The 14,046-nt window shown below is 38.3% G+C and overlaps 1 protein-coding gene across 1 annotated transcript; it reads right to left on the bottom strand.

Moving 5' to 3' along the window:
- On the bottom strand, positions 1-9,668 carry LOC120145841. Its single transcript, XM_039159569.1, has 3 exons — positions 9,474-9,668; positions 8,621-8,783; positions 1-509 (listed from the first exon to the last, which is right to left on the bottom strand). Exons 1-3 carry the CDS (start codon positions 9,609-9,611, stop codon positions 313-315), a joined length of 498 nt encoding a protein of 165 aa, XP_039015500.1. The 5' UTR covers positions 9,612-9,668; the 3' UTR covers positions 1-312.
- Between the last annotated feature and the right edge of the window lie 4,378 nt (positions 9,669-14,046).

The following is a 14,046-nucleotide window of genomic DNA, read 5'->3' as shown; positions in this document are numbered from 1 at the left end:
GCTCCATTTACCAACTGGCAGCAGATATCTAAGTAATTTTTCCGGTTGCTCTTACCATAGACATAAGGCATCATGGTTCTTTTACATTTCTCCAAGCATAAGGATGTTGAATACTAAACTAAAAACAAAAACTAACAAACATGAAACGTCAAGAAGGAAAAGTTTCACCACTATGAATGAAGAATTCTCAGTATATGGATCATGCTTGTGATTTCAAGCCAACCCAGCTCCCCCAAAGCTCTAAACTTGTATCTACAATAGGTATGCTGGAGAAGTACTCACATGCATCTCCTTTTATGCACGTAACAGCCATCAAGTTGAATTTTTCTTGGCACTGCTGTCTTGCTGTGGTTTAGAAGAATCTTCCTTTTTCTCCATGACCTGCTGGATACCTTCTTGATATCCTTCTATAAAACTCTTAAGAGCATCTCTATACGCAGAAGCCCTTGTCATGTATAACCTCTGTAAAGCAGGCCTCAAAGTATCCATCCCTCCTCTTGCAGCAACCGCTATTAAATCATTTCCGTAAACAACATAAAAAAAGTGCAAAAATTCAGCATGATAAATATAATACCAGGAAAATAGAAAAACAAGGCGGAAAGGAGAGAAATTTAGCCTCAAAATATTTTGGTAGAAAAAGAGATGTACCCACAAGGTAAATAATGCAAAAAACAAGTAAAAAAAAATATCAACAGCTAAAACTTTTCATTTAAAAAACTAAAATAACACAATAAATATATATTAAGATGTTCAGAAAATGAAAATTTTGCAGATGGCACATCATGCTATCATTCTTCAGGGTGACCAATTTTATTACGAAATTCAGAAACTAAAATGTTGGCAACTGCCACCTCATGCTATCATTCGTCAGAGCGTGAACTTTATTTACAAAATAAGTATCTAGGTAATGTGAGACATCGGAATGACCTTCACATTGATGGCTCTAAGCATTGAAATCAAGATAAAAAAAAAACCACTTAATTTACAACGGAGCCTTGGCCTGGTGAAGAAGGAATTGTTTAACAAAAACCAACAGCAGTATAAAATCTAGGACTTGTCACAGTGATGGCTCTAGGAATTGAAACCCGGATAACCAAAACCACCTAGGAGATTAACGATATATTAATATCTTCCTTTATTAACAATAGAACCTTGGCCTGGTGAAGAAGGAAGTGTTTACCAAAAATATGCCAACTGCAGCATAAAATTTAGGACTTCAACACAGGTGCTAACAATATAATTAAAGAAAATATGATCAAAGATAAACCCTTTAGAATGTACATAGACTCTTTTTTTTTATAAGAATTGTAGGCCTCGTTAAAAACCCTCTTCTTGATTATAGGAGCTTATAACGAAGCTCCTTAATCAGTGGAAGGGGGAAAAGAGTGCCTTAGAAATTTATTCAACACCTGAAATTACATAAGATACAACCAGAAAAACACCCCTTCAAAAACAGAAAAACAGAAGACACCCCAAAAACAACCATAACCAACACCACTGACTTAGGGTAAACCAATTTAGATACCTGATTGGTTTACCTCCTACAAAACTACCACCACCCTTACAAACTCAAAGCTTGTGCTTTGCCCGAGAAAACACAAAACATACAAACCAAAAATCTACAGACAATCAACCAATCCCCTGCTTAGCTAACTTATCAGCCTCCATATTACAGCTCCTAGGAATCCATCTAAGAACAGCGTCCAAAGCATAAATAAGAGCCCCAATTTCCTGTACCAGATCACGCAAGGAAGTAGGGGCAGGTTGTTGGTTCTTAATCCAATCCACTGTACTTTTTGAATCACTTTCGATAATAAATCTTCCCTTCTTAAACCAACCAGATGAATAGAAAAAATCAATTCCCTCCTTAATAGCTTTTAGTTCTGCCAGAATAGGAAGAGTAGACCCTACTGCTGTAGAGAAAGTGGCTAAGGTCGAGCTATTTGAATCTCTTAAAATACCTCCAATTCCACCTCTCAACCCATCACTTGTTACTACCCCATCCAAGTTAAATTTAAACATATCCAATGGTGGAGGTGACCAACCAATAACCTTCTTTGAACAAGAAGGTTTTTGAATCTTATCAGCCCGCGATGGATCCCCTACTAGCATATCAGTATGCAAACATGCAGTAGGGTATTTCGCAAGGTATCATTTAGCCAACCTAAGTCTAATGAAGAAGAAAAGAGCTGTGTTGTCCATATTTCCGTTGTCAAACACCACCAAGTTTCTAGCCTTCCAAATTGACCATAACACGACAGTCGGGATAAACCTCCAAATAATAGAATTCTGCCGTAGGTTTGCCCAAGAACAGAGGAGGGAAATGGGATCTTGAGACAAAGCAGTAGAAATATCCCATAACTTTAGTAGTTTATTCCAAATCTCTCTTGCAACAGAACACAATAAGAATAGGTGCTCTAATGTTTCCTCATGGTAACCACAAAACGGACAAAGAACATTATCCAAAGGGATTTCCCTTTTCTTCAACTCCACTCGGACTGCCAATTTACGATGGCAAACCTGCCACAGAAAGGTTTGGACTCTAGGAGGAGCCAAACCTGTCCACACCCATTTCTTCCACTCAAACCTGCATTCAGAATTGCTGGACAACGTCTGTCTATAAGACTTGACTGAGTACAAACCAGCCCCATTTCCCGACCAAGCAAGAAAATCTTCCAAAGAACCAGAAACCGCAATATTATCGAGCAAAGACATAAGAGTAACCACTGCTCCAATTCCCAGTCACATAGGTTTCTTCTTAGATGAATATTCCAAAACATTATTAAGAAAACCACCAAACTCGGCTACAAGCCCCCGTTTATTCGTCGACAAAGCAAAAATCCTGGGAAATTGAGCTTTCAATGTCAAATTATTCACCCAAACATCAGTCCAGAAGGCAATTGACCTACCATTCCCCAAATGGATCTTGGAATTTGTTCTCAAACACTCTCCCATCGAATCATTTTTTACATAATTATTCAAAATACCCCTCCATACCCAAGAATCTATAGGTGAAGCAGCCTGTGATAATGCAAGAGATAAGTTGCTAACAGTATTTTTACAGCATATCATTTTCTTCCACTGACTGTTTTTCTCATTTGCGAATTTCCAAAACCCATTTCCCAAGCAAGGCTCTATTCATTAAGCTGATATCAAGGATTCCCAACCCTCCCTCTTCAAAAGGCTTCCACACCGAATTCCAATTCACCCAGTGAATTCGATTTTTATATTGATTTTCTCCCCAAAGAAAGTTATCCATCAACGAATTTAATTTCTAAGTCACCTTTACTGGAATTTTGAAGATAGAGAGAGAAAAAATCGGCAAAGAATACAACACAGATTTAACCAACACAAGTCTACCACCCATCGACAAAGAATTAGCTTTCCAACCTGTTAGTCTTCTGATGAAAAGCTGGATTACCGGTTCCCACAAACCTACAGAATTCCTACTTGAACCAATCGGTAAACCGAGGTACGTCATTGGAAAAGACCCCACTCCACATCCCGCTTCCTTAGCCCAATCCTTAATCCTATCAACCCCTAAATTGACGCCATACAAAGTGCTCTTTGACAAATTTAAATGCAGCCCCGACATAACACTGAAAACCCTCAAAACTCTCCTAATATTTAAGATCTGCATCGGTGAATCACTGCAGAATAAAATTAGATCATCTGCAAACTGTAGATGGGTCAAATGGAAGGAATTACCATCCATACCGATTCTGAACCCTTGGAAAAGGCCTAAATCCGCAGCCTTGATCAACATTAAGTTTAAAAGTTCCCCAACTAAATTGAACAGAAGAGGGGACAGACTGCATCCTTGTCTCAACCCTTTAGAAATGTGAAATTCCTTCGTAGGAGATCCATTCACTAACACCGAGATAGAGGCTGTAGAAATGCATCGATCAATCCAAGAAATTCATTTATCTCCAAAACCCATAACCTTCATTAATCTCAGTAAAATTGGCCATTCAACTGAATCAAAAGCCCTACGGAAATCAACTTTGAAGACTACTCCACGCCTCCCCTTTTTCCTCCAATACTCTCAATGCCTTCATTAGCCAAAAGAGCACAATCAAGCAATTGTCTTCCCGGAATGAAGGCAAATTGCGATGGGCTAACAATTTCATTAATAACTGAAACTAGCCTTTTCGAAAGCACTTTAGAAATTATTTTATAAATGCTGCCAACAAGACTTATGGGTCTAAAATCTTCAATTACCTCTGGATTCAGTTTTTTGGGGATTAGAGAAATGAAAGAATGATTAACCCCATTCTCCCATTGCCTACCTTTGTGAAAATCTTGAACAAATTTCATAATATTCTCCTTCATTAAAGGCCAGAATTTTTTTAAAAATCCCATAGTAAATCCATCCGGACCAGGTGCTTTCGCGTTGTCCGAATAGAAGATAGCCTCCCACACTTCCTTTTCCGAAAAAGCAGCCTCTAAACCTTCCATTTGGTCATCTGTTAATTTGGCAAAGTTCAGATTAATTTCGTCCACCTCCAGAGTTGAATTGTCATTATAACTGCGCTTAAAAAATCTGAAATAGCAGCTCTAATCTGGTCCGGATCAGTAACCTCAACACCCGCCACTTTCAAGGTCGAAATTGCATTTACTCTGCTCCTATTCAAGGCACATAAGTGGAAGAATCTGGTATTTCTATCCCCATTCGTTATCCACTTTTGTCTTGACTTCTGTAGCCAAATACTTTCCTCCTTCCTGTGCAAATTCCACAAATCATTCCTCCAACGCAGAAGCTGCTCCCTGTCCTGAGCAGAAATGCCACCACCTTGAGACCTCAATTCCAACTCATGTATTCTTGTTTCCACAACAGAAATCTGCTCCGAAAACCCCTTCTGATTTGTGTTTGGCCAGTTTTTTATTTCTTTCTTTGTTCCTTGTAGTATGCTAAGCAAACCCCTTCGACCATTCTCCATTTTCAAATTATAAATCGAGTCTGAATCACCCCATCAAACCCATCTTCCTCTAACAAATAATTGAAAAACCGAAAAGGTTTAGGACCCCATTCTATACAATCTTCTTCAAGCAACAAAGGATTATGATCGGATAGGGATTTAGGTAACAGCTTTTGAATTGCTTTTGGAAAATTCTGAAAGAAGCTATCCGTTAATAAAACCGATCTAATCTTATTCAAGTTGAAAACTCCCTATTATTGCACCAAGTAAACCTCCCTCCAACTAACGGTAAATCCAAAAAATTAAAACCCTGTACAAAAGCGTTAAAAATATCCAAAGAATGCCAATTTTGAGCCACTCCAATTTTCTCCTCTGGATCAAGGTAAGCGTTGAAATCCCCCCCTACACACACTGGCAATTCTAGAGTATGCACAAAACTACTCAGCTCCCTGAAGAAAACCTCCTTATCAGCCTCTACAGCCGGACCATATACGTTAATAATAACACATTCAAAATTAATAGCCTTAAATTTCCCTGATAAAGCAATAAATCTATTATGATAAAATTCCCTATTGACTTCAAAGAAATTATCATTCCACAAACATATTAAGCCCCCTGCAGATCCAACTGCTGGCTGACAGCTTTTTCCTTTCAACCAAGTACCTCCCAATTTCCTCCAAAATCCATTCTGGAACTTATTCAGTTTATTTTCCTGCAAAAGCATAATGGTAGGTTTAACTTTGGTGACTAATCTAGCAACAACTCGTACTTTTTCTGATTTCCCCAGTCCCCTAACATTCCAAGAGATCATTTTCAAATGAGACATTTGAATAACAATGAGAACAACCTTAAACAACCAGTCACCAACACTCAGGAATCCCGAGGAACCCCTATCAACTCCATCCTCATTATCTGATCTTCGAAAACTTCCTACCCTTCTTTAAAGGAAATCCCCAACAAGTCACAAACCTCCCTGGTAGCAACTGCTTCACTTCTTGCATGACCCGAAGGGTGTGAATGCTCTAAAGTTCTCCTATCATGGTCCAAAGAATCCCTACAAAAACTCCTATCCACCCTTCTATATATTCTATCAAGAAAAGTAATAGAAACTTCACCGTCCGAGCCGACACTACCGGAATTAGTGGGAGCAATTCTTAACTTCATGTGGTTTGCATTACTCCAGGGACGAGACAGGAATTGGACCGAGTTTTTAAAACTAATTCCCTCCTTTCCCAGTGATTTGCATTTATCATCCAAAGGAATTATCGAGCACCTCGCACCCTGATTCCCATCTAGCTTTCTGACACTCGAACTCAAAAGAGAACCACGAGAACCTTCCATCTCTAAACCATCTTCTTGAGCCGCAGCCTTCGAGCCTGACTGCTGAAGAACATCCCCCTCCTTCATCCTATAAACAGTATGAATATCATCCCCGAATCAGTTACTAAAACCAACTTATTACCAACATTTTTAAGACTACAAAAAACCATTTGAAGGCCCACTAGTCTCCACCGACCCCAATTTAAAATTTAACCTATTATCTTGGTCACAATTTCCAATCCTCAAAGAGACAGCTCCCTTGCTCAATCCTTTTTCTCTTCCATCGAGAAATTCCCCCAACACTTCCTGTTGACCTGGATCTCCACTCGAAGCAGTCTCCACCAAACATAAATTAATAGTCCCACTACAATCACCAACTTCTTTCTCCTTGACACACCCCTCGCCACGCGTACCAACCCCACATGGAGAATCCCGAACCCATGCTTCCACTCTTACCTGAGAGCCTGACATCTTCTGACTACCCATTAACCCATCCTGCCCCTCCACTTCATCCCCTTGGTTCCACTCCTGTGAATTCTCCGCCCAAGGATCCACAGTACCAACTTCTTCAACCACCTCGTCTAACACCGGGAAAAAATCTTCACCTCCTTCCACCTTAATTTTAACAGTAAACGACCTACCGAACGTTTTAACATAGACCTGAGGAGGTATATCAAACGGACTTGCCACTCTGCAATCCGATCTCAGAACAGATTGCTCCTGAATCTTCACTAGAGCGCCCCATCTAGAAGCTAAACTAGTGAAAAAATCAACTGACCAGCAGTTTAAAGGGACACCTATCAAGGAAACCGCACAATACATCAAAGGGACATTATTCACGTCCAAGACAGGTTCCAACCTATCAAACCAGAATGATAGAGCCTCCCATTTCTCTTCCACCGTTGCTACTTTCTCCTCTACAGATCGGAAAACTACTAAGCACGCATTATTAGCATGACCCCAACGAACCACCTTAGCATTGATACCTTCAGTTGTAAGAGCCCTCTGCACGAAATCAACTTCAAAGGTCTCCTTACAAATTCCAGTCAAAGACGCTCTCAACTAAGAACTTTCATCCTTAGGAATTAACACATCCAAAGGTTTCTTCCCCTCCCTAGAGACTCCATAATTGTTGACTCCCCTGTTAACTCCATAACTACTCACCTTCATGCCCTCACCTTCCTTAACTCCCACAACCGTATCCTTATATGACCTTCCATCATAAAACTTGTTCACCGGCATCTTCCCTCCATCGTGAACCCGGGACTTCGAGCTTCTCCCCCAATGCTCCTCTGCACTTTCACTCCTAGCCCCCGCCACGCTACTACGCTCCGAACTCCTCAAACTATTCTTCCTCTGGAATCTCGCAATCGAAACCGAAATTGCCCTCCCATCAATCAAAACATTATTCATCCTACCCTTTGCAAGGAGCAGATCCTCTCTACTTGCAAAGTGCACAAAGGCAAACGTGCAATACTTATAATTTGGTCTCCTATTAACGAAAGGAATGAATACCTTAATCACTTTACCATAACGATTAAAACGATCCCATAACTCCCTTCTGTTCACATACCTGCTAAGGTTGTCCACGAAGGCAACCCAAGAGACTCCTCCAGGCAAAGATCTACCTTTGTCTGAAGAAGCAATACCCCCCGAGTTCTCACACGCTCTCTCTCTAACTTTCTCTTGGAACTTAAGGTAGCTAACAAATCCTATGAACAGAGCAACAAGGGGATAAAAATCAAAGAATCATGCTACCTCTAGAAGAGTTCTACTAAATAGGGAAACTGAAATGAAAACCTTAGTCTGATTTCCTTCTATCAAGTAATGGCAAGAAGAGCTTGAGGATCAGGATCTAAGGAAGAAAGAATCTACTTACATCAGGAGTGATAGGGAGTATGTAATAAAAAAATGAGAGAGTTGAAAGAAAATGGAATTTCGGTGAATAGAGAGGGGGGGGGAGTGAGCCTGACCTGGAAAATAGGGAAGCTTTTAGAACTAAGACCAAAAATATGGTTTAACCCAAGTTTTTGGTACTTCTAAGACTAATTTGTCCCTTATTAGCACCAACCATTAAACAGAAGGAGCTTGCACATTCAATATCATACATTTCTTCAGAGCTCAACATTACAGCACATTGTTCCTTGACCTCCATACGAAGTTGCAAGCTCAAGTCTAAAGGATCCATTAGAAGTGAAATGGTCTATTCATAACAAAAAACTGCATCACGTATTTAAATAATTTAAGGAACAAAAGGTTTATTGTATATAGAAGTTGTCACGTACTACACAAGCTATGTTATATACTTCATGATTCATTATAGAACAACTTATACATCAGATAAGTTTCATGATATGAAATCACAGAGTAAATTTCCTTACCAATGTCTTCCAATGTTGAAGGTTCTGTCACTTTAGCCCTACTCTTATCACCATTGGGTTTACCTTCAGTCTCATCATCCTTCTTATAATCATTTGGTCGAAGATCAGGACCAATATCCCTCACCCAGCTTGCAGCATAAAGCCTTGAGGCCTCCTTCAAGACCTAAATATCGATGAAAGATATTTACTACTGATATACTTGAAGAAAAATGCCTCTTATTCACTATAGAATAGGCAAACCATATGTCCTTGATCATAATTTGAGATTCAAGTCCTTACTGTCACCGTAGCAGAATGGTACTTAAAAAGTCATTTAATCAATTCAAATTTCACTGATCCAGTTTGCTCCTGGAGTACCAGATATGGCACCTGTGATATTTCTATCTTCTTTATCCTTAACTTGTTATAAACAACAAAAGCAAGAATGCATATATATAATAAACAAAAATAATTACAGAATCACCAGCATACGTTCAAATGTAAAGCACTTTCAAACACACGCCATGATTTAAGGTAAAACCATGCATTTTATTTTCCATAAAAAATAGAGTTAGAAATATTTTACTTACAGCAAAAAGAAAAATGAAAAAAAAGGTTCGTTTACTAACCAAGCTCACTATTTTCACTATAATGGAGAGTGATAGAATAATGCTCTTTAAAGTGGAAGTAATAACTAAACCAAAAGCCGATAGTAAAATAGCTTTCCTATTACACAAAACATCAACAAATACAATTATTTAAACGGGAAAAGAAAGGATGGGAACAAAAAAAAATACAGAACCTAGCAGCATTCATCGTTTAAACCCAGAAATCAATCAGTAATCTAAACTACAACAAAGGTAGGGAAACTTACTAGGAAACGCTCGTGCCAAGTCAATTTGCGGCGTTTTTTGATGTGGGGAGGATCAGGCAATGAAGAAGGAAAAGCTATTTCTTTGAGATCGTATCGGATGTAGTCATACAGTTTCCTGCACACTACTTTCACCTTCATTTTACCCAATTTGATTAAGCGAATGAATTGAATATATTCCTTCTTCCACTATTCAAGTATTTAGGGGTAGCAGCTATTAACTGGAACAGAGCTGAGGGACAAGAACTTCTAATTTATGGGGTAGCATCATAGTTTTTATTTATATCCCCTAATTATGAAAATTTTCTAAATCATTACTCAAGTTTATCAAAAGTTATGAAATAATCTTTTATAATTAAGTAATTGATGAAAGATGGATGTGACAATTAATAATATTGATATAATAAAAATATATTCTTTAACCTATATTTAACCACATTCAAATATAATCTTTAACATTTATATATTATTACAATTTATTATTAGAACCAAACTATAATAAATATAAAGATAACTAGGATCTGATTATACCAAATTAAGAATAAAATGCGAGACGTAGAAGCGTACCTGAACTAATCTTGATTTTGCTTAGGTTGTGATCTTTCAAGAATATAGGTTTTTCTCTTGCCGTAAAAACTCTTTATATAGATTGGATATAACATCAATCTATTAGGTATCTATAATTGTATTTCTCATCAAACTATAAATACAACTTATTGTATCTAGTGTCTGAGATTGACCAAATTGTTACTTTTCTTAATGGATTGCCAGTTGAGTTTGAACCATTTGTGGATGCTATAACGGTGAGTCGAGAGCCATATACATTTGATACTGTAACCTTTGTGCTTATTGATGCAGAGTCCCGCATTAGAGAACCTGTTAAGGTAACTGACAGTATAAACATGGCCAATCATAGGGGTAATACTGGCAGTAATGCTCGGAGTGATGGTGTTTCTAATAATCAAGGCAAGAATCAGCCTGGTAATTGGTATAAGGGTCGTCCTAGGCATCAGTTCCAGTTGTGTGGTAAGCTGGGCCATTTGGTTGGGCGGTGTTAGTATTGTTTTGATAAAACCTTTAAAAATGAGTCTTCTCAACATTTTAAGCATCATGCTGATGGTTAAGCTAATGTTTGTAAATTTTCTTCTGAGACTACTAATGTATGTTACAATCCTTTTGTGAGCTCTCCTGCAGGGAACAATCTGTCTGATGAATGTGAGACTGACAACACATCAAATGTCAATTCTCTCATAGCTAGAGGAGTCTTATATATTGCTTATAAATGGTTTCCTGATTCGGGTGTTGCGCATCACGTCACATATGAAGGCTCTAGTTCTTCTTTATCTCAATCGTATTCGGGAATGGTAATATATATCTTGGTGATGGTTCTACATTAAAGATATTATTGGCAATGATATCTTCTCTGTTGGTAGTAGTGATTTTAAGCTTAATAGTGCGCTTTGTGTGCCTCGTATTACAAGGAATCTGCTGTCTGTTTCTAGGTTTACATGTGATAATAATGTGTATGTTTGAGTTTCATTCATATAAATGTTTTGTGAATGATGAAACTACGAGGGCAGTTCAACTAGAAGGAAAATTGAAAGATTGGTTGTATTGTTTTGATACTGTTATTGACTCTTATGGTATTGTGCATCATACCACTACTACACATGTTGTATCATTTTCTGATATAACATCTTTTGCATCTGTTTCTACTACTGATTGTGGCACAGACGCTTGGGATATCCATCTCACAGTGTCATGACTTTTCTTTCTCATAAGATGAATAAAACTGAAACTAATCGTTTGTGTAGTGTCTGTCAATTAGGGAAGAGTCATAACCTTGCTTTTACGTCTTTTACCATGGTGTATACTCGACCATTTGAACTGGTTGAAACTGATGTCTGGGGTCCTGCGCCAATTAAGTCCAGAAATTGGTTGTAGTATGTTTCATTCGTAGACATGTACACCAAAAATTGTTGGGTCTACTTATTGAGGAATAAATTCGATGTCTTTTCTTTGTTCAATGATTTAATAAAGAATCAGTTTCATATTAACATTGAAGCTTTGCAAACGGATGGTGGAGGTGAGTTCCGAGCTCTTGAAAAAGAGCTTGATGCTGCTGGGATTCAACATCGTGTCACATGCCCTCATATGTCTAAAAAAAGGGCATAGTGAAATGGAAACACCGCCATATCATTGACACTACCTTAACTCTTCTTGTTCAATCTTCAGTGCCTTTCAAGTATTGGTCATATGTTGTTCTCACTGCAGTTTATTTGATCAGTAGATTATCAACAAGCACTCTTGGTGGTATTTCGCCACATTAAAAGCTATATGGGAAGATGCTTAACTACCAATTTTTAAAAGTGTTTGGGAGCCAGTGCTTTTCGTGCTTGAGGGCATGTAATAGACATAAATTTGAGTACCGATCAAAGGCGTTTATCTTTCTTGGGTACTTTCCACAGCATCATGTCTATCAATGTCTTGATGATACTGGAAGGGTTTGTATTTCTCTAAATATTATGTTTAATGAAAATATATTTCCTTATTGCTCAGTTCGTGCAGATGGTCAATAGCCCCGGATGCGCGACTCATCTAGACACTCATGGGCTGTTTCATTTCCTGCAGCTGTGAAAATTGGCGATGGTCATGTCAATGATGGTTAGATTCAATCTGATGGTGGCAACAATCAGGTGGAGATTGTCCCACAATAGTCTGGTGATTAACAAAGTTCTGTTGCACCCATGTCCAGCTCTATAGAACGTGTTCGTGGTCAACCTCATGATGACTCTATTAATAGTGGTTGTCAGGGTGGTAATATTGGTGATCAAGCAAGTAGTGCCAAGGATTATGCTTCTTTTACGGTTGTTCATGCAAAGCCCTTTGTTGATCAAAGTGGCAACATCCATAGAATGATTACTCGCAGTAAGGCTAGTGTATTCAAACCAAAGATTTTTCATATTGTGCTCAATGACTTAAAATGTGCGTGCAACTTTGCAACATAAGGACTGAATGCCTGATGTTGAGGTTGAATACAAAGCTCTGTTGGATAATGAAACTTGGGAACTTGTACCTTTTCCATCTAATCGAAAAACAATTGTGTGTAAATGGCTCTTCCGAATTAAATATAATTATGATGGTACCATTTATCATTATAAAGCTAGGCTGGTGGCAAAAGGGTTCTTCCAGGTCCCTGGTTGTGATTTCATGGATACGTTCAGTCCGATTGTTTGATTCTTCTCTCTAAATGTTTATTTTCTATTGTTGTTTTACGTGGGTGGTAGGTTCAACAGGTTGACGTGAACAATGCATTTCTCAAAGGAGATATGTGTGAGGAAGTTTATATGAGGCAGCCTGAGGGATTTGAACAAATCGGAAAAAATGGTGAACCTCTTGTCTGTCGATTGAAGAATGCGCTCTATGGTTTGCGACAAGCTCCATGGAATTGGTTTAACAAACTCTGTGACTATTTGCGTTATATTGATTTTCATTCTTCTCAAGCTAATAATTCTTTGTTTGTTCGAGTAACTAATGATAATGTTTTGTATGTTGCTGTCTATGAAGATGACATCCTTGTTACAGGATCGTCTGATGCTTGTGTTCGGAAGGTTATAAAGCAACTCAATGCCAAGTTTTCATTAAAGGACATGGAAGTTATTCACTATTTTCTAGGAATTGAAGCTATTCATTTTGACTCATAGTTATTTATTAGCCAAATGAAGTATCTGGAAGAACTTCTTAACAAGTTCAACATGATCAACATTAAACCTGTAGACACATATTCCAGTTGTTCCTAAGCTAAGTAAAACCAATGGTGGTGCACCTGTTGATGGTCAGCTGTATCGAAGTGCAGTTAGGGCGTTGTATTATGTCTGTCACACGAGGCCAGACATCTCTTTTGTTGTTCACAAAGTTACCCAGTTTATGCAGAATACTTCTGAATCACACTGGTCATGGGTAAAATGGATTTTCAGGTATCTTAAAGGCACCTTAGACTATGGTATTTGGTTAGCACCAAGTAATAATGAACTTTCCTTGAAGTCATTTACTGATGTAGATTGGGGAAGTGATCTAGATTATCGTCACTCAGTATCTACTTACTGTGTGTTTTTGGGCGAGCACATGTTGTCTTGGTGCTCGAAGAAGCAACGATATTTGTCCACGTCCACGAGTGAAGCTGAATACCGCAGCTTGGCTGATGCTACATCTGAAATGCTTTCAGTCAATGTTGTTCTAAGTGACATGGGGTTGAAATTCATTAAATTTCCTACTATTTGGTGTGATAAAACCATCACTGTTGCTATGGCAGCTAATCTGATTCTGCATGCTAAAGTTAAACATGTGGACCTTGATGTTCACTTTGTCCGTGAAAACGTTTTTGGTCAAACGTTGGAAGTTAATTATGTTCAAGTTCAGTTTCAAATTGTTGATATTCTTACAAGCCCACTTGCCACAGCTCGATTTCAGGAGTTAAGAGAGCATCTTAAGGTTGTCTTTCTTCAAAAAACAATTGCTCATCAATGATGTCTGTTGTGTAGCTTTTATTTCTGGTGTTTTGTGGTTTTTTTATGCT

The sequence above is a fragment of the Hibiscus syriacus genome, unplaced genomic scaffold (genome assembly GCF_006381635.1).
Source record: "Hibiscus syriacus cultivar Baekdansim isolate YM2019G1 unplaced genomic scaffold, ASM638163v2 tig00110895_pilon, whole genome shotgun sequence".
NCBI lineage: Eukaryota > Viridiplantae > Streptophyta > Magnoliopsida > Malvales > Malvaceae > Hibiscus > Hibiscus syriacus.
This window is presented reverse-complemented; position numbering and strand designations above follow the sequence as displayed.